General features: G+C 37.2%; 1 protein-coding gene across 1 annotated transcript; it reads left to right on the top strand.

Moving 5' to 3' along the window:
• Positions 1-14,378: 14,378 nt before the first annotated feature.
• Positions 14,379-21,183, top strand: LOC144665274 (uncharacterized). Its single transcript, XM_078526489.1, has 13 exons — positions 14,379-14,437; positions 14,832-14,970; positions 15,179-15,269; positions 15,405-15,495; positions 15,962-16,047; positions 16,712-16,805; positions 16,939-17,018; positions 17,543-17,640; positions 18,647-18,786; positions 18,922-18,987; positions 19,493-19,539; positions 20,013-20,164; positions 20,395-21,183. Exons 1-13 carry the CDS (start codon positions 14,414-14,416, stop codon positions 20,607-20,609), a joined length of 1,323 nt encoding a protein of 440 aa, XP_078382615.1. The 5' UTR covers positions 14,379-14,413; the 3' UTR covers positions 20,610-21,183.
• The last annotated feature ends 253 nt before the right edge of the window (positions 21,184-21,436 follow it).

Below are 21,436 nucleotides of genomic sequence, written 5' to 3'. Positions count from 1 at the left end.
AATGGTTATGGCACTTGAACAATTTATCGGTCTACTAAGTATATAAGTAAGTAGTTAAAATATATATTTTTTTTAAAGGGTAAGACGTGCAGGTTTACATTCACCGCTTAGCAGTTATTTTTTTTTTCCCAAAACAGTTTCCGTGACCATTGTTTTCACATGTTAACTCTGCTGTACCCAAAGCTCACAACCTCATATCAGAGGGAATAGTTATTTTCTGTGTTAAAGTCACCAAAAATATGATTGTATCTTTTCGTGTTTCTTGAATGATCGTAAAGTTATTTCTAAAAAAAATAATAAATTCCACAATGCCACTTTCAAGCTTAGCTAAAATCGAGGTCAAGTGCACTGATTGTTAACGAAATTTAAAACAAGTAACATTCCGTTTATATCGGCGCCGGTCTGGGAATTTATGATCATGGTGTAAAATTTGCACGATAGCTTAAAGTTAAATTAAGAGTACAACAACGAGTAGAACGGACGATTTGAAAAAGTGTACACTGGCGATAAGATTGCTAGTCATGGTCTCTATCTCATGGTCTATCTCACAATAAATGACCAACCTCTCTTTTACTGTGCTCAGCATGCGTGCGTTATATAATCACATATATTGTTCCCAATATAAAGTATTCATGTGGGTAACATGTTTTTCGATTCCATTTTTTTGTTGATAGTGTGATGTTAATCATAGATTTTATATTTAGAGTTTTTGTGGCATATAATATATAAAAAAAAAAAATATCTGTAACATTTCCACACCTTCTCTGTGAAAAAGGGCAGGGTATAAAATCTTTGTTGGATCGAAGTCATAATAACTTAACAAAATCTACGCAAACAATAAACGAATAGCCGATTCCCTCTGGGCCGCGGGTCACGGTAGTGTATTCATCATCTTGCGCGGCTCGCCGTGCGTCTCGCGCACGATTGATGAATCAACTACCGTGATTCCCTGCGGCGCGCAGGGGTCGGGTATTTCATTGTATAAAATGTAATTAATAATAATAATTAATAATTTAATGCTTATTCGGCGCAAATTAGCATGTGGATATTTTCAAATGCGCCTTACATCAAAATAATTAAAAACCTAAATATTTACAATAAAAATATATAAAAATACAGTTAAAAACTTTCCTAGTATAAAAATTAAAAACTTAAGATTAATTTAAAACAAAATCTAAAAACTAAACTTCGTGAGAAGTCATGTTCTACCTGTAACAAGAAAATGCTATCTTATCACTCAAATGTAAAATTACTGCATTGAATGCCAGCACTTTTTAATGACACATTTGCATTTATTTCAATTAGTCTCTGCATATTTTTGACATATAAGGTTAGTGTGTAGAAAGGTGCAATGTTTCTTGGTGCCTTCTGAAACACTCAACTCTGAAGTTCAGAATGTAACTAACGATTGAGATCCTGTTTGCTTTGCAATTTAATATACAAAATGCAATTTAAAAGAACACTGAGACAGGGATTTTAATGCTTTTCGACAAAGAGTACTTAATTAGCGAATAGGACTTTTCGTGCATGAAAAGCACCCAGTTAGTACATTAAGATTGAGATGCTGTTGAAGGAAGAAGGTAGCCATAATAATTTTTGGGTATTTTGTTTAGTCCATAAGGACAAAACTTGAAAAAAATCAGTCAGCCTGACCGTTTTTCAAGTTTAGATTTTAAGTTCACGATGGCATCACCATCATATCACTTGCTGATCGCTTTAGTACACTTGCACAGTAGTTTTTAACAAAATTGGACCACTATTCGTAGTTTCCAAATGTCTTTAGGCTCTTTAGCTTTTGATGTAAAACTGGTGTCAGAGTCCCTTTAGCTGTGATAAACTACCTAAGGGAAAATGGTCAAAATTGACCAATCACAACCCATAACCTTTTTACTATTAAAGTTAGCTGTTTTGTTTATTTCTGGGGAGGAAGTTTAAAATGCAAACAAATTGATGTTTTTCATGTTTTTTCTCACATACAAATCCTCGCATTCCGAATGCTGCAAAAAAAAAGACGCTAAGTTATCGAGCCTAAGCAACCTGTGAATAAACGTAATTCGCAATGTAAAGAAGTCAGGCAAGCATTTAACATTTACCGTCACCATTTTACTCTTGCAAAAAATGGTATTCATTAACCCTTAAACTACAAACAACGCAAAGTCATATTTGCGTAGAAATACTAGTAGTGAATAAAAAACCTTGCAGCTTTCACATATCTGAACACATGCTAGTAATGATCCCCTGTTATGGAAAAGTGATAATTTTCATAGCTTTAAAGGCCAAATAACTAACTAAAACTCTATATTTTCGTTTTTTTTTTTTTTTTTTTTTTTTTTTTCATTCCTGCAGAAAATCCGAAAATGCCGTTTTTTATCCTTACTTCATAAGACAACAACAAAAAACACGCATGTTTTCCTGTAATGTTTTTACTGAACAAATAATTCTGAATCCAATTTTCTATTTAGATTAGAGCAGTGCTTGTAAACCTGTTTTTTTCCTTATCGGTTACCGAAAGGCTGGGTAAAATAGCCTGCGTTGCAGCTGGACGTGTCACAAAATCCTCGTCGCGGGGTTTAGGTCGTCTCCATCGGAGGCTAGGGAAAAACGACTTGTCAGCGTAATGCAAAGCCACCTACAGTACCTCTATTATCTATTCACCTACTGCATTTTTTGGAAGTCAAAAGTTGCCCAAATTGCCTTGGCAGATCTCGGAATCCATCCACTAAACGGCCAAAGAGACAACTTCACTCATGGATCGGCGCTATGTTTCGTTACAATTGATTTCGACGTTCCAATCATCGTCAAATCATCTCTCACTTCAGGTTACTGTTAGACGTTTGCCTTTACTCACCATTCTAGCTTAATGATGTTAGCCTCGTGGCGTCTACACTGGAAAATGACTCTGACAAACACTTATAAACGAAAATTTTGCCAGATTCAGGCCCGTGTTCTCGCTAATCAAGAAAGCAGCGGCTGAATACTGACGTCACAATAAAAATTTGAGCCCTCGTGCTCAATGATTTGAAACAACACATATTTTACCTTGAGCTTCCTATATGCAATCACGAAATTAAAATAAAAAATGCCTAAGCCTAAAGCACTTAAGCGCAAAATCCTTGCTAAACAGTCAATACAGGGCAGCAGCAAGGTCACACGCAACTGACTGGAAACAGCGACGATAATGCGAACTAAGCAAACATAAATACACGTCCAATAGTCTGTATATGTGGAACCCCGTATTAGGACCATACAGTTACCTCATTATGACGACCAATTCGTTTGGGCTCGCACAGAACACAAAAACTCAATCAGTCACTTTAAGTCTCTGTGGCCCGTTGGTGACGGGATAAACCGAGCTAATGCACTAAAAATAAGACATACAACTTTCAAAGAAAGACTGTTTATTTCCAATTTAGCGTCAATAAACTCGATCATCCCCTGACTACTGTCTATTATTTCCTTCCATTTTGCGGCGGGAATGCCTTTTGATACAAAACCAGCTTCGCTCCGGGAAAGACTATAAGTGAAGCACTGTGGGAAGAATCATCGAACAATATTTTGGGGGGATTGAATCCTAGGATATTTAAATCGTCGTATTTACTTATACGACGTTCCTTGAAAGAAACGCTAAAAATGTTCCACTAGGCAGCGGCGAAAATTCAACTTAGTAAATGTGTAGGAACAAAGGAGTGATGTACAAATTACTTCTGGAATTAAGAACATCCTCAAAAAAAAAGCGCTCTAGAATAGAAAACAAAGCAGAACAAAATCAAAACAAGAACAAAAACAAAACAAAATCAGCGATGGTTAAACAAACAAAATGGGAGCGTTACGACCAGACACAATTTATTAGATGTATTACGAACAATTTTACTGTATATTTTAATAAAATGTGAATTTTGACGTTCAAATATAAAGCCGTGATGATAAGTTCCTGTTGCTTCAAAGGAAAGCCCGCCAACTCAATTGTGTTTAAAAATAGACGGATAATTGGTTCGTAAGTACTTTCCGTCGATAATCCTCAGATAATAATACTATTTTATTTTAGAAAACTTTTTAGCTGCAGACGGTTTCATGTGACGCGAGTCACGACAGACAAAGTTGAGGTAACTGGTAGTCTCCATTGCAGCAGGGCATGACACAAAATCCTTGATATACCGGTAGTTTCCACTATCCGCGACGCAGCTTATGTAACGTAACATAGGCTGTCACGTTAACATGTTACATGTAACGCAAAAAAGACTTTAATCATCTTCAAAACTAGTTGTTTTACACACTGTACAATATCCCTCAAAACGCTAGTGTTGCAATACAAGTACTACGAGCAATTTAAAGGCTTGCTTTAATATTAGAAAATATGCATAAATAGTGCAGATTGTAGGTTATTAATTGAAAGATTGACCGTAGGAAAAGCCATTATACTGTGTTGTTTATATTTTTTTGCGTTACTTATACCGATGGACCTCTCCATTATTTGGATTTTTCCGCATACAATAATAAGGGAATAAAATGACTTTTTGAGGGGATATTGTTTATTTGCGACCGCGTAGTGTCATTTGTGGCGCAAGGGCCACAAGGGAGCAAATATACAATATCCCGAAAGTCATTTTATTATCATTATTATCAAAACAAGGCCAAATAACATCCAGATAGGTAACAAATGCATTTAATGAAGTAACATTTTCGATTCAATAAAAAGTCGAAATCACATACTACTGGGGCTATGTCTTATTGTGCAGTTGTAGTATAAAAGCTGCTGAGTGCTCTGAAAAAGCTGGGTTGATTCATGGAATATAAAACTACATTTTCCGATTGGCTTCGGCGTATCCTGACTCTAGCTTGTTCGCGGATACAATTCAAGTGAAGGGTGTTTCGTTTCTCGCAGCAGAGTTGCTCTCTTTGTCTCTTCGCCTTGTGCATTTGCTTAAATCCGATTTTTTGGCCGCATTTTGTCCCATTTACAACAAATAACTTTCTTTCCGAACACATTCTTCGCGAGAAATTGTTCGAGGCTGCGTTCTTTTCAAAGCCTGCTGTACGCGTACGCACCTGAATGGTTTTCCCGCGCCAGCGACGCTGATTGGTTAAAATAATGGGATGATGAACGAGAACCAATCAGCTGTAGGGCCGTTTGCATTAACGGCCCGCTAGGAGTCATTTGCGGCCCGCAAAGCGCGTGTTTTCACTAGGGCGGTTTTTAATTTGGCCGCGTGTATTGATAATAATGTGAAATAGTTATCTCTGTACTCTGGATTAAGGTTACTGATAGACTTTTCGGGTTCCTTTCAAAAAATGTGCGTTACACGCGCCATTTTTGATGAAACCAGGGCTAACTACATATCAGATACAAGATCGAACTCTGTAAAATGTAAATGGCATGTATTTGTTTAGCACGCGCTGGCCTTCAAACTTGAATCCGTCGATGTTCGACTCGCTGACTTGCCCGCCATTGCATTTTCTCTAACAATAAAACAAACTGCACTATATCGATCAGCACTTGTAAGTCAACCGAACTGTGTCGGGCTTTATGAATCTTTCTATTGGTTTCTCGAAAAAAAAAAATAGCTTGCTTGTCGTTTCGCCGACACGCAAAAATATGTCACAGTGAAACCCGACAGACTCTTGTACATCAATATCCTACGATAATTTTGGACAAATTCCGTAAAAATCCGAGAAATGATACATGTCCTATTAATTCAAGTGAACATCGAAGGTTTAGAGTTGCATAATTGGAAGGCTCGTGTGCGCTTACCGAAGCCATCAATTTTAAAATTGTTAATATATTTTGTTTTCTATATTTCATTATTTTTCCATAGATGTATAGCGGTTTTCCCGAAAATGAAGCGCGTACGAAAAAAATTCTAAGGCACCCGAAAGGGTTATTAGTAATCTTAATTTGAAACAAATAGAAACAAAAACAAGTGACCAATATGCAGGCAAACATCAATGAACGAGGGATTTTATGTCGTTGTGCATATTAAATTTTTTCAAACGATTTTATTAACTTTCCGCGATTTGCTGAGTACGAAAACCAACAAAGGAGTTGTCCCATCATGACTAGACCCCCTGAACAAAAAAAAGGTATTTCAAAAGAGAAAAGAAAACCTAAATTAATAAATTTCATACGCCATTGCTTGATAATAAGGCGATTAACCCATTCAGTGTTAAATTTCTCAAAACAAGACACGTTCCTGTACCGTTAAACTGAATTTTTGGTGCCACGATCCTGAATTTCCCTTAACGCGTTTGCTTAAAATCTACTTTTCCACAATGTAACAAGACTTTGATGAAAATTCTACGAACAAGAGTATAAAACTGTACTCCGGCGAATGCTCAAATAAGCCAAAATTTGGATTTTTTTTTGCGAAATCGTTCCCATTTTTTCTTGCTCATTTTTCTTTCTTTTTTCTCAGCTTCGTTATTCCCGCTTCTTTCCACTCTTCGCATTCTTTCTTTAGGCCAAACAACTTTTGATGAAATCATTGGTTAGCCCTGAAAAGAGGACCACGATTAATTTCACGTGTTTTGGCCAGTTTAAGGAACGATTTTGCACCAAAAACTGATTGTGTTTTTCTCGATCAGCTGTGTCAGGATGCAACCGATACGCAAAATGAATAATTCTGTGAAAAGGTCAAACCTAGCTCTATCAGTTGCTTATTACCAAAATCTGCGGACCCAAGTGATAAAAATAAGAAATGGATCGAGCTTATCTACCTAGCGAAAGCATATCGTTCGATCAGTTAATATTGTGCTTACAGTCATTACAAGAGGTTTATCATAGCGAATGCTTTAAGCCATGAAAGTGTTTTAAAAGCTGAGTAAATGTACTCTTAACGTCCTTAACATTACAAAGATTGCAGGGATGATAAACTTGGGGTAACACATTAAAAATGCAAACTCGCTACATTCGCACTGCAAATCTTGTAAAATGGAACCGTTATAACATGAAAGTGTAGTTGTACTATTGAGTTTCTTAAAAAGTCGCAGTTATTTTCGTCTGGCCCAAACCGTGGTCATAATAATCGATATAGGTCTGACACCAAATCTAGATGATATGTTATCTATCTTTCTTTTTTTTCCCAATATAATGGCCTTGCGACTTTACTGCCTGGTGTTCCTATATTCATTTTATCTTTCAACATAGGTATTTATCCATTTCATTGTTTTTGGCGATCTTGGGACAAGTGATTAGAAAGTCAATCTACTTGCCTGTAAAGTAGTCCCGAAACATGTAATTTTACAGAACCCTACGTTTCACTGTAACATGACTTGATCGTGTAAGCTCTAAACTGACTCTTGATCAGATAATGCAGAAAAGATTCATACATAATCTTATGATATTGGCAGTTCAGACTGAAGTTTCCGAAACGCACGCTATGTAGATACATATATACAACTGTTTGTTCACTATTAACAATTCGACTCAGGGTAGACTCAAATTGAACGATCGGGTGTTGGACTGATGTTTCTCACTTTTTCAACACAAGCAGCTACTGGCTTAAAAAGGCTTGGGTAAAATAAAGATCTATGCTTCACCTTTACTCGAGGTTGTAATGGCTTTGCCTATGGCACTTGAGCAATTTATCGGTCTACTAAGTTTAAAAGTAAGTAGTTAAAAAGATACATTTTTTTAAAGGGTAAGACGTGCAGATTTACATTCACCGTTTAGCATTTTATTTTTCTCAAGACAGTTCTCATAACGATTGTTTTCACATGTTAACGTTGCCGTAAACAAAGCTCGCAACGTCAAATCAGCGGAAATAATTATTTTCAATTCTGTGTTAAAGTCACTAAAAGTATGGTTGATTGTTTTCGTGTTTCTTAAAATATCGTAAAAAATATTTCTAAAAAAAAAGTTTCCAAATCTCACAATATCATTTCCAAGCTAAGCTAAAATCGATGTCAAGTGCACTGATTGTTAACGGAATTTAAAACAAGTAACATTCCGTTTATATCGGATCCCGTCTGGGAATTTATGATCATGGTGTAAAATTTGCACGATAGCTTACATAAAGAGTATAACAAAGAGCAGAACGGACGATTTGAAAAAGTGTACACTGGTGATAAGATTGCTAGTCATGGTCTCTATCTCATGCTCTTTCTCACAATAAATGACTAACCTCTCTTTTACTAAGCTTAGCATGCGTGCGTTATATAATCACATATATTGTTCCCAATATAAAGTATTCATATGGGTAACATGTTTCCTATTCCATTCTTGTTGTGATAGTCAAAGATTTTATATTTAGAGATTATGTGGCATATATAAAAAAATATCTGTAAATATCTTTAAAATTTCCACACCTTCTCTGTGAAAAAGGGCAGGATATGAAATCTTTTTAAAACCGAAGTCATAAAATCTCAACAAAATCTATGCAAAAAATAAACGAAATTCATTGTATAAAATGTTATTAATAATAATAATTAATAATTTAATGCTTTTTCGGCGCAAATTAGCATGTGGATATTTTCAAATGCGCCTTACAACAAAATAATTAAAAACCTAAAAATTTACAATAAAATATATAAAAATACAGTTAAAAACTTTATTAGTATAAAAATTTAAAACCTAAGATTAAATTAACACAAAATCTAAAACTAAAGTTCGTGAGAATTCATGCTCTAGCTGTAACAAAAAAATGCTATCTTATCACTCAAATGTAAAATTATTGCATTGAATGCCAGCACTTTTTAATAACACATATTATATGCATTTATTTGAATTAATCTCTGCATATTTGTTTACATATAAGGTTAGTGTGCAGAAAGATGCAATGTTTCTTGGTGCCTTCTGAAGCACTCAAACTCTGAAGTTCAGAATGTAACTAACGATTGAGATCCTGTTTGCTTTACAATTTCATATACAAAATGCAATTTAAAAGAACACTGAGACAGGGATTTAATGCATTTCGATAAAAAGTACTTAATTAGCGAATAGGACTTTTCGTGCATGCAAAGCACCCAGTTAGTACATTAAGATTGAGATGCTGTTGAAGGAAGAAGGTAGCCATAATAATTTTTGGGTATTTTGTTTAGTCCATAAGGACAAAACTTGAAAAAAATCCGTCAGCCTGACTTTTTCAAGTTGAGATTTAAAGTTCACGATGGCATCACCATCATATCACTTAGTGATCGCTTTAGTACACTTGCATAGTAGTTTTTAACAAAATTGGACCACTATTCGTAGTTTCCAAATGTCTTTAGGCTCTTTAGTTTTTGATGTGAAACTGGTGTCAGAGTCCCTTTAGCTGTGATTAACTACCTAAGGGAAAATGGTCAAAATTGACCAATCACAACCCATAACCTTTTTACTATTAAAGTTAGCTGTTTTGTTTATTTCAGGGGAGGAAGTTTAAAATGCAAACAAATTGATATTTTTCATGTTTTTCCTCACATACAAATCCTCGCATTCCGAACACTGCATACCGTAAAAAAGATGCTAAGTTATCGAGCTTAAGCAATCTGTGAATAAACGTAATTCGCAATGTAAAGAAGTCAGGCAAGCATTTAACATTTACCGTCACCATTTTACTCTTGCAAAAAATGGTATTCATTAACCCTTAAATTACAAACAACGCAAAGTCATATTTGCGTAGAAATACTAGTACCGTGAATAAAAAACTGCAGCTTTCACATATCTGAACACATGCTAGTAATGATCCCCTGTTATGGAAAAGTGATAATTTTCATAGCTTTAAAGGCCAAATAACTAACTAAAACTCTATATTTTCGCTGTTTTTTTTTCATTCCTGCAGAAAATCCGAAAATGCCGTTTTTTATCCTTACTTCATAGGACAACAACAAAAAACACGCATGTTTTCCTGTCATGTGTTTTTACTGAACAAATAATTCTGAATCCAATTTTTTATTTAGATTAGAGCAGTGCTTGTAAACCTATTTTTTTCCTTATCGGTTACCGAAAGGCTGAGTAAAATAGCCTGCGTTGCAGCTGGACGTGTCACAAAATCCTCGTCGCGGGGTTTAGGTCGTCTCCATCGGAGGCTAAGGAAAACGACTTGTCAGCGTAATGCAAAGCCACCTACCTCTATTATCTATTCACCTACTGCATCTTTTGGAAGTCAAAAGTTGCCCAAATTGCCTTGGCAGATCTCGGAATCCATGCACTGAACGGCCAGAGAGACAACTTCACTCATGGATCGCTATATTTCGTTACAATTGTTTTCGACGTTCCAATCATCGTCAAATCATCTCTCACTTCTGGTTACTTTTAGACGTTTGCCTTTACTCACCATTCTAGCTTAATGATGTTAGCCTGGAGGCGTCTACACTGGAAAATGACTCTGAAAAACACTTATAAACTAAAATTTTGCCAGATTCAGGCCCGTGTGCTCGCTTATCAAGAAAGCAGCGGCTGAATACTGACGTCACAATGAAAATTTGAGCCCTCGTACTCATTGATTTGAAACAACACATACATTACCTTGAGCTTCTTATATGCAATCACGAAAATAAAAATAAAAATGCCTTAGCCTAAAGCACTTAAGCGAAAAATCCTTGCTAAACAGTCAATACAGGGCAGCAGCAAGGTCACACGCAACTGACTGGAAACAGCGACGATAATGCGAACTAAGCAAATATAAATACACGTCCAATAGTCTGTATATGTGGAACCCCGTATTAGGACCATACAGTTACATCATTACGACGACCAATTCGTTTGGGCTCTCACAGAACACAAAAGCTCAATCAGTCACTTTACGTCTTTGTGGCCCATTGATGAAGAGATAAACCGAGCCAATGCACTAAAAATAAGACATACAACTTTCAAAGATAGACTGTTTATTTCCAAGTTAGCGTCGACAATGCAATCGATCATCCCCTGACTACTGTCTACTATATCCTCCCTTGCAGCGGCGGGAATGCCATTTGATAGAATACCAGCTTCCCTCTGGGAAAGACTATAAGTGAAGCACTGTGGGAAGAATAATCGAACAATATTTTTTGAGGGATTGAATCCTAGGATATTCAAATCTTCGTATTTACTTATACGACGTTTCTCGAAAGAAACGTTAAAAATGTCCCACCAGGCAACCGAAATTACTAGTAAATGTGTATAAAAAAAAGGAGTGATGTACAAATTACTTCTTTAATTAAGAACATCCTCAAAATAATAGTGCTCTAGAATAGAAAACAAAACAGAACAAAAAAAACAAAAACAAAACAAAAGCAGCGATGGTTAAACAAACATAAAAGGAGCGTTACGTCCAGACACAATTTATTAGATGTATTACGAACAATTTTCCTGAATATTTCGATAAAATGTGAATTTTGACGTTCAAATATAAAGCCGCGATAAGTTCCTGTTGCTTCAAAGGAAAGCCCGCCAACTCAATTGTGTTTAAAAATAGACGGATAATTGGTTGGTAAGTACTTTCCGTCGATAATCCTCAGATAATAATACTATTATCTTTTAGAAAACCTTTTACCTGCAGACGGTTTCACGTGACGCGAGTCACGACAGAGAAAGTTAAGGTAACTGGTAGTCTCAATTGCAGCAGGGCATGACACAAAATCCTTGATATACCGGTAGTTTCCACTATCCGCAACGCAGCCTGTGTAACGTAACATAGGCTGTCACGTTAACATGTTACATGTAACGCAAACAAGTTTGGATCAATTTAGGTTTCTGGCCATGGGAAACTGCTCACCTACCCCTCCCCAAACCTAACATTTTGCCCAAAGCGATAAGTAAGGGTTAATGTTAGGTTTGGGGAGGGGTAGGTGAGCAGTTTCCCAGAAACCTAAATTGATCCACAAGTTTTTGGTCATCTTCAAAAATAGTTGTTTTACACACTGTACAATATCCCTCAAAAGGTTAGTGTTGCAATACAAGTACTACGAGCAATTTAAGGGCTTGCTTTAATATTAGAAAAGATGCATAAATAATGCGGATTGTAGGTTATTCATTGAAAGACTGTTCGTCGGAAAAAGTCATTATGACTAGCTGTGTTGTTTATATTTTTTGCGTTACTTATGCAGATGGAGCCTCGCGCATTATTTGGATAATCTGCATACAATAATAATGTGAATCGTTATCCCTGTAGTTTACTGTAAAATGAGCAATTGGGTTGAGGTCCCGGGGGGGGGGGGGGGGTACTTGGGTAAATTTTTGTTGGGTATGTGCCGCTGGCCTCTCAGAACCCCTACCCCATTATAGTCATATTCTATGGCCAATTATAGACCCCATCTTAGTCACTTTTGGGTAAATTTAATTTTTACGACCCCAACTTAGTCACTTTCTGGGAGCCGTTTGTCAAATATTGAACAACAGCAATAAATACGGTAACCTTTTTTTCGGCGAATATTTCCTTTCATAAATCACAACTTGCCAGATTTTCGTACTCTCAAAATCCCGGAAAAGTGTGACCCCATTCTAGTCACCCTATAAAAAATGCTTGAAATGGCGACCCCATTATAGTCAGTCCAGTCGTGAAAATGCGACCCCATCCAGCGGCACATCCCCATTATCCCATTTATAGGAAGTCCCCCCCCCGGGGTTGAGGTTACTGGTAACCTTTTCGGGTGCCTATCGGAAAATGTTCCTTACGCGCGCCAATTTTGATGAAACCAGAGATCGAGATCGATCTCTGAAAAGGTAATGACGTGTATTCGTTTAGCACGCGCTGGCCTTCAAACTCAAATCCGTCGATGTTCAACTCGCTGACTTATCCGTCATGGCATTTTCTCTAACAATAAAACAAACTGCACTATATCGATCAGCACTTGTAAGGCAACCGAACTGTGTCGGGCTTTATGAATCTTTCTATTGGCTTCTCAAAAAAATAGCTCTGGAGTTCGCCATTTGAACATTTTCGTTTCACCGTCACGCAAAAATATGTCACAGTAAAACCCGGCAGACTCTTGTACACCAATATCCTATGATCATTTTGGACAAATTCCGTAAATATCCGACAAATGTGCATTTCCTATTAATATTTTCATAATTGGAAAGCTCGTGTGCGTTAACCGAAGCCATCAATATGAGATGAGATAAGCCTTTATTTAAATAGGGTTACTCCATCAGCTTTACAATCAAAAGCCCTCTGGGCTTAGTGTCTCGTGTCACTTTTTAGAGTTTATTTAAAAAAGAGATCGCTTTTCACGTCTATTTATTGCTTGTAAAGTTGATCAGTTATATAACTCTAATAACAGCAGAAAAAGATGACAGACATTGCACTGTATTGCACTTTGGTTCACTAAGCATACATTCTACTGTATACTTATACTATGACTTCCATGTGCTTTCTTCACGCTATATGAGATATCGCTTTGGGTGTTTATTCGTGAACGCTTAGCCTGTTAAGTGATAATGACATGCGAGTGGTGATGATTTTGTTAATTCTTATAACCTCTTCTCCTGATTTAGTATTGATATTGTGAGGAGAAATTTGGTTTTGGTCACTCTTGAGCCGGTCTTAATGTTTTTGTAACGCCAAAGCTACAACGCAGCGGCTGAAGAACGTGTAAATTACAGTCATTTTCTTCGCTATTTAAATCTACTGAATGAAATATTCTGCTAGGTTCTGCTTAATAGAAAACATTCGATCTTGCTTGACATGTGATTCCGCGCGAACGTACGCAATAAACTATGTAGTAGTGTTTAACTCGCACAAATCTCACTTTTAAAGAGAGACTTTAACTTCTACACAGAGCTTACTATGCTGTACCATAACTGGTCATAACTTTAAAATGGTTGGGTATTCAATCGACTAACTACGGTGGCTCATATAGGACATAGATATATTTTTATATCAACTTAATTCTCAACTCCGATTTTTAAAGGCAGAAATCCGAGTTATATTTTCGTAACTGTTAACAAGTGGTATTTTTGATGTAAAAATCCAAGATTTCTGTTTAAGAATCGTTTAAACATATTTTCTTGTCGTAAAAATCCCAGTAATTTTTTTTTAAATGCTAAACGGACGGAATTTAAATGTAAAAATCCAAGTTTTTTTCCCAGATATTTAAAACTTGTATTTTTTATGTAAAAATTCGACTTATTGTATCCGAAAATTTTGAAACTCGGATTTTTGATGTTGAAATCCGAGTTTTTTGTTAAGAAACTGTTAAGCCTTTTTTTTTCTTGTTGTAAAAATCTTAGTTATTTTCTATAGGTTTTTCACGATATATTAAAATCGTTTTTTTTTTTTTTTTTGTAACAATTCTATTTATTGTTTAACAAATACTTAAAACCTATATTTTCCTATTTAAAAATCCAAATTAATTTTCTGATACAATAAAAACTCGGATTTTTACTGTAGAAATCCGGGTTATTTTTTTGGTAAATTTAAAACTCGGATTTTTGATGTAATGTAATCCGAGTTGACCTGTTGATCAATTTTACACGTGTTTTGGTTTTGCCGTAACGCATGTATAGCATCTTCTAGGCGCATACATGCGTAAGTCCCTCTTCAGGCAGGTAATTTTGTTAGTTTTCTTAATACTAAAGATGCATAATTTGTCTGGTCTAACTTGGAAAGATTTTTATTTTCGCTTGTTGTACCTCGTAGTAAGCAGATTGGATTTAGCGCCGTCCGAGCCTGCTTTAGTTCGTCCTCAATGATCTGTGACCTCAGGGCTTTCTATGTCTGACAGTTCGTCCTGTTGAATGCAATCAACAAATTCCCATTCATGATACTTCATGATTTATGTTGCACACCAGTTGACTAACAAGGAAGATTGGGCTTTACTGAGCTGACTATAGTTCCTGTTGTTCAAAAGCGCGGAGGGGGAGGGAGAGGGTGCGTAGAAGCGGATGTATGCATTATAGGCGTCCACTCAAACACAGTAATGATTGCACTTTATAATTGTAGGTTTATGATGAGAGTGTGAATTCGAAGATGAGTATATCAAATACTGCATTGTCATTTCTCTTTCTTGTGGACTTCATATCTTTTGCTGGAGGTGTTCTACCACGGTATATAGCACCACTGCATCAAAGCGGTCAGTCATGTATCCTTTTGTCACATAAATAATACAACTTTACAGGAACATTACCCGCTCAGCTGCGTGATTGCAACTCTTTTTGTTTTTGTAACTGTGAATAAAGAAATTTTTACAGGAATCTATAACTAGGTGATATCTGTTCTTTTTTTTTCTTTTTTTTTCATAATTTGTTCATTTTAACAATTTCCTTGATTCGCATATCTCGTTACCTCAGGTGAAGAACTTCTTAAACACTACTTTTATTTGGGGTTCTCTCATTCCGAGATCTATGCACTCATGGCCTTTGTTCATGGCGTCAATTTCAGGTAAGATTTGTAAGCTCGAGGCCCGTTCGGTACGCATCTGTCTCACAGTTATCCGTGAAATTATCTGTACTTACTAATATCATTACATATAGTCCCCCCCCCCCCCCCCCTAATTGTATATTCTCCTTTTGTCAGCTTGCGTCACATTAGACGAATGCTGAACAAAATGGGTCTATACAGAAGAAAACAAAAAATTAATGCAAGTGAGGTTATTTCTGCAGTTTCGGTAAGTTGTTTTTGTTTTGTTATTGACAGCGGTGACCATGCAGTCATGACGTATTCTTCATTATCATTTAAATATGTTGTAAAAGCTCGAGCTTAAATCCGCGAAATGGTTTACTTTTTGCTAATTTATGACTCAGCTATGGCTAAGATTCTAAACGTACGTCATCGAACTGATGACATGGCCTTTAGTTTCCATTGGACTAGATGCAATTATAATCTAGCACTTAAACTTATTTTTTTTACTCGGGAATTGTAACCGGCTCTTTAAACAATAGTCACTAAGTCTATTCTTAGATGTGAATCAGTAAATAGCGTGACATCTATTCATACTGCACAGCGTTTCTGTATCTGTGTGTAATCGGTTTAATTAAATATTTAGAGTAGTATCTAGCTTTATACCCAGGGTAAAGTCACCTTGTTGAGTAAACACTAGGTTCGATTCACCGGTATATATACACCTCTTTTAGAGCGAGCTGGAAGGGGCAGGGAATTGTATTGGTTACCGACAAATGCACCAAAGACTAAGAAATGACCACCATCTTGTCATTGATAGGTAAGGGGAACGTGGTTTCATCTGTTTATTACTAAATTTTAAAAGGAAGCTTGTTTGAACATTATGCTGATAGCACAATAACACCATGTGGACACTCCAGGACTAGTACCGGGTTGAGATTCCCACGACAACCATTTGCCAATGTGGTCAATCATTTAACCTTTGTCTATCTATGCCCGTCGGTTTTTATGACATTCCATAAGATATGATTTGCCGTCTTTAGCTATTCTCTTCTGGTTTAAAGAAGAGACAGAAGTCATATAATTATTTTTTGAACCCCAACAGACAGTCGGTTCCCACGAAAGAGCTTTCCAAGTTGATAGTGGAGTGTTTCTGTGCCAATGGAGAAAACTATTTCCTTCCAAACATACCCCCAAATCAGTCAAAAAATCACAAACAAGCAACGTGTAGTTTGAGCAGATGGCAATAGAGCTTCTGTAACGATATTTTTTTCCTTAAAACTATTTTAGCTGATGGCGTAAAATGGCTCAGTGATGGCTGTCGACAGCGAAGCCAACTTAACATTTCGTGAGATGCTCAGTACTAGGGAAATATGTGGCGTTCTCCCCTCACTCCCAATGATACGTCTGCTTTTATCCCCCTTTTCCCTTTTTTCTTCGTTCATTTGCGTTGAACGTAATTGAAGATTTTATTTCTTGGATAGAGAAAGTGTTCGACTGGCCTTAAAAATTTTAGATCCCAGTGGAGATGCGCAGAGGAAAAAACGACGACTAAAGAGGAGGAAATACTCATGCAAGGTATTCTTTATTCCAAAGAAATCAAAGTTGTATTATGGAATGACCGTTTCTCTTTTAAATCAGGTTTTAGACATCAGTGAATCACGGTTTTTGATACACTTCAACCGATTGTCGTATGTATTTTTTATCATAGGGGCCAAATTATCTGTGGCATATCGACGGGTATGATAAATTAAAACTGTATGGATTCGCTGTCCATGGATGCATCGATGGGTAGGAAACTCCAGTTTTTTAATGCTGCGTACTATTGGCTACATTTTATTTGAACGTACCAGCAGCCGAGGCACTTGTCCTTTTCGTAAACGTTTGATGGCCATTTCACTATATTTTAAATTTTATGCTACTTGGAAGAAAAACGAAAACTGCATATCGGTATCCGCAATCGAACCTTCTAGCGCAACACCACTGCGTTAATCCGAGAAACCCCAAACAACTAATTATTTATCTTGACTGCTACACCTATAATATATGGACCTACCCCTATCCCTTACCTAAGCGCGAATTTAACTTAGATTTAACGATCACCTTATCTAAGCCTAGTTTTATCTCATGATCAATGCACAGTTTCGACCCAATGCAGGCCTTCACTAGAGCAAATATGGCATCTTCTATTCCGCATAGCTAAGAATGGCATCGACCGTTTACGAAAGGGAAATCCGCACCGCCGACTGCGGACTGTTCATTTCATCCTTTGTTTCACTCGCCAACATTTCAAGGCTTGCTTGAATCTTCCTCAGGTATTCTCGACGAATCATGTGGTTGGAAGTCAGGTGTACCAACAATGATCCTGCTGTAATAGCAGATCACTTTTTAGACTGCGTTCATCAAATGAAAGGTTACCAGTAATCTATTTCAGTTAGCATGTTAAACTTTCACCTACATACAACCCCGGGGGGGGGGGGGGGGGGCACCCTGTAAATTTTTGGGTGGGGGTGTGCCGCTGGGAATTTAAAGCCCTTACCCTATACCAGACCATATTCAGCTGATTTTTGCAACCCTATACTAGACTAGACACCGAAAATCCCTACCCTTTCCCAGACTTGCATTTATATAGAATTGTATCACTATCAGTGTTTTAATGGAAAACCATCTGTCAAAAACGATGCCAGGATGATTTTATTTACGTTTAGGAAAGCCTCTTTCTCTTCCGAGTTTTTATTCCTATTCTGAACTTAATTCGTCATACCACCGATCAGTTTCCCGGCAAATACTACCCTTTTCTAGACCAAAACTCTCTGATTTCTATACCCTATCCCAGACTAAACTGCTTGAAAACCATACCCTTCACAGCGGCACATACCTATATAGCTCATATATGGGAGTGCCCCCCCCCCCCCCGGGCATACAACTGAACGCACATACTTACATAGATCTCTATTCCAGCTTAAACATAAATTTGAAAACTAAGGGAGTCTAGAGGTCGTCCCCATATAGTTAGGACTCCCTTAATAAAAAACAATTCAATATTTAAAAAGTACGATAACAGAATTGCCGTATTATATAAAAACTGAGATTATTAATTTAAGTTAATATATGTATTATTAATTTTTTTTAAAAAGTCTCAGTCTAAGTCATTTAAAATGTTTACGGTTGCCAGCCTCTACAATGTCCTTAGGTAAGCTGTTCCATAAGCTGACATCAATCCTAAAAAATAATGCCTCTAACAATTTTTTTCTAAGTAGTTTAAATTAGCTCGAGTTGATCTAACCTTGGCAAACTCAGATTACTCCTTGATATGAAGGTCACATAAGCCGAACACTAGCTTCCAGTACTCGAACTGCTCGGTAGTCAGTTTCTTTTTCTAGTGAGGAAACGGTATTGTTTTGTTTACATAATGTTAGGAACTGCCAGAATTGTACGTGCTGACCGTGGAACGGAAAATGTGAAGGTGGAGATTCTACAAAAGTTTTTTCGGGCTGACGGTCGAGATAGTTTTGCAGCGGAAAAGAGTTTTATGTACGGAAAGTCGACAACAAATCAGGTGAAACTAATTTCTGTAGCTTGGTACTTGTAGACGGGAGAGATCACAATAACTTGAGAGTGCAAACGTCGGTATCGAAAGTTAACAAAACGTTCAAAATATTACAGGCTTCTTATACACCTTTGTTCTCACCAGCGCATAGAGTCTTGGTGGTCATTTTTTAGGAAGTCTAACATCGATTGGTGGATGACTTTCTTCAAGGTAAGTATTGACCATTTTGCGACTGTCGTAATAATGCAGATAATCGTAGATTTTTTTGAACGCTACATTCAGCCGACGTAGCAAGTAAACAAGGGGTTGGTGCTTACCATTTTACCCAAAAGCCGTCAATTTCCAGTTGGAAAGCAAGTTCAAGCAAATTGAAATTGTTTCGAGTCTTCCATCAATGAAAGAAACCGAAACGCTAGATTATAAATGATATGCGCATCTTCTTCAGTCAGTTTCTTGTTTTTTGGAAAACACTTACCATAATTCAAGGGGCATTTAGCGTGCTGGTAAACACCCCAGAACGTAAATAACTGTCTTTTAATCAACTCCTTTGTGTCACTAACGATGCTGTATTGTATTACACTCACAAATGTTCATATCACGTAAGAAAGTTGAAACAAATACAACCAAAACGGAAGAAAGAAACGTTTGAGATATATGTTTGTCCTTCGTGTGTGTATCATCAGAAACATTTACCATTTTACTTCGTTTTCAACAGGACTTACGAGACAGTGGCGATTTCGATGAGTGTGATCCATTGCACTTGTAAGTTTCGAATCTTTATAGCGTTTTTGGTTCCTTTTGGTTATCTTTAAGAGAGCACAGTGGTTCATTACAGTGCAGGTATTTTTTTTTTACCAGGGAGGAAGGTTTTTTAAATGCGCGCTAGCTAAATGCCGGTACCTGCCCGGTATCTGCGTCTCGTGCGCGACGCCAAAAGTATGACACGCTCCTGCACTTTTACCTCGCGTGTCTAACACGAGAATCCCTCAGCGTGATATATGCACGCCTGACAAGTGTAAGATAAAGGAGGTCCTATAAGTGCGTCTTTCAATTTGCCATAGTACTTTTTTTCAAAGTAGAGTTCCAGTTTATTGGCGGTCATGAAATGAAATGTTTACGTTTGAAAAAAGATTTCAGACTAAGGAAAAGGAAAAATCAGATCAAATCAGGAGAGAAATGATTCTCAGCATCTAAACTAATGCCCTGTCTGTTTTCGCTTTTTACATCTCGTCCAGAGAGTGCTTGAGGTTCTGTTTCATGAGAGTAATTCAGGACGAACTTAATAGGGTAGCTAAACATTGGAACCTGCATCGCATTCGTCATCAACATAACGTCGAGTGTCCATCTGGTCGACCAGATATCCTTTTTCTCGTTCCGGAGCTGGAAGGTGCGTTCCTAATACATCTTACGTACTGTGTATGAACATTTAATTCGGGGACATCACTCTTCCCAACCTTTTATGCACTTTTCATTACAGTGGCATTTACATGAAGAAAATACCCTAACATTTCAAAACTATTTCTCAGGGAAAGGTGACCTAAAAAAAGTCAAGTAAAATGAAATAATTATTTTATTGTCGGTCACTTCCTAGTTACATCTGCATTATTTCACATCCAGGTACATCAAGCTATCTCCACCCAGTTTCTGAAGACGAGATAACGGCTGGAAAAATATGCTGTTCCTCAAGGAGGGTTGATCTTCTATGCCTGCCCGAATTCGCAGATGTTGCTGTGGAAATCATGGCAGAACACAAACTAGAGCTCCCTTCCACACCGTCCGAGGCAAAACGTCTTTTCCTTGTCCTAGTTCAGCTGTTGCAGCACCTAATGTAACGGTCTTGTTTAAGTTCTTAACTTTATGAACTTCAGGGAACAAAATATATTATTGTCTAACTTTTGCAAATTTGTCTTTCCACGTTGCGTGCATTGACGATAGAACGACCGCGCAATTTCGTTGAAAATGGTTGTCTAGTCCCTTAAATTTTGTCTATATTTGTGCAAGTGTGGAGAACCGTATGTGCCTTTGATGTCTGCTGCGTGACATTTCTAGATTGTCAGTTATCTTCTTTTCTCGAATTTCGAATCCGATGATATAATCGTACGCGTCGGTTTTGCAAACCGTTTTTGTATACTCGGGCGTATAGTTTCTGTTTCTGACTATAGTTCCTGTTTCCGTCGATTTTAACAGTCAAAATGACGCGTTGATCAAAAGCGCGGAGGGAAAGGGAGAGGGTGTGAAGCGGATGTAGTGGCAAGTTGACAGCCCATGGTTGCGAAATGAAATAAAATGTTAGACACAGCCGATGGGGGATGACAGGTCCTGAAATGTCTGAAGACAATGCGCTAAAATACTTCGAGAATGAACTGAGAAAGTCGACACAGCTAGATAAACCTTTGAAAACTTCCTTTAATTAGTTAATTTAAGGAACATTGTCAAACGTAATTAAAAATGAAAGTTGAATTTATATTTTTTTTTGTGTGGGGGGGGGGGGGGGGGCAAATTAAGGAGATTGGGAGAGTGCAGCTTGAAGGTCACTCGCCCAGATGGCAAGTACTCTGGAATTTTAGTGTCCATCTCGTACCACGTGTATGGGAGGCAATAAAAAACGTGTTGTTTGCGTGACTTCGAATCTCGAATCTCGATCAGTTATTGGCTCGTA

The sequence above is a fragment of the Oculina patagonica genome, chromosome 9 (genome assembly GCF_052425735.1).
Source record: "Oculina patagonica isolate OP01 chromosome 9, crgOcupat, whole genome shotgun sequence".
Taxonomy (NCBI): domain Eukaryota; kingdom Metazoa; phylum Cnidaria; class Anthozoa; order Scleractinia; family Oculinidae; genus Oculina; species Oculina patagonica.
The sequence above is the reverse complement of the archived record's forward strand: the minus strand, read 5'-3'. Positions and strand labels throughout refer to the sequence as shown.

Coding starts and splice junctions, on each gene's coding strand:
- LOC144665274 (XM_078526489.1), top strand. CDS start 14,414: ATGCGTAAGTCCCTCTTCAGGCAG. Junction 14,438..14,831: donor GTAAGTCCCTCTTCAGGCAG/GTAATTTTGTTA, acceptor TTATAATTGTAG/GTTTATGATGAGAGTGTGAA. Junction 18,787..18,921: donor GAAAGTCGACAACAAATCAG/GTGAAACTAATT, acceptor TGTTCTCACCAG/CGCATAGAGTCTTGGTGGTC.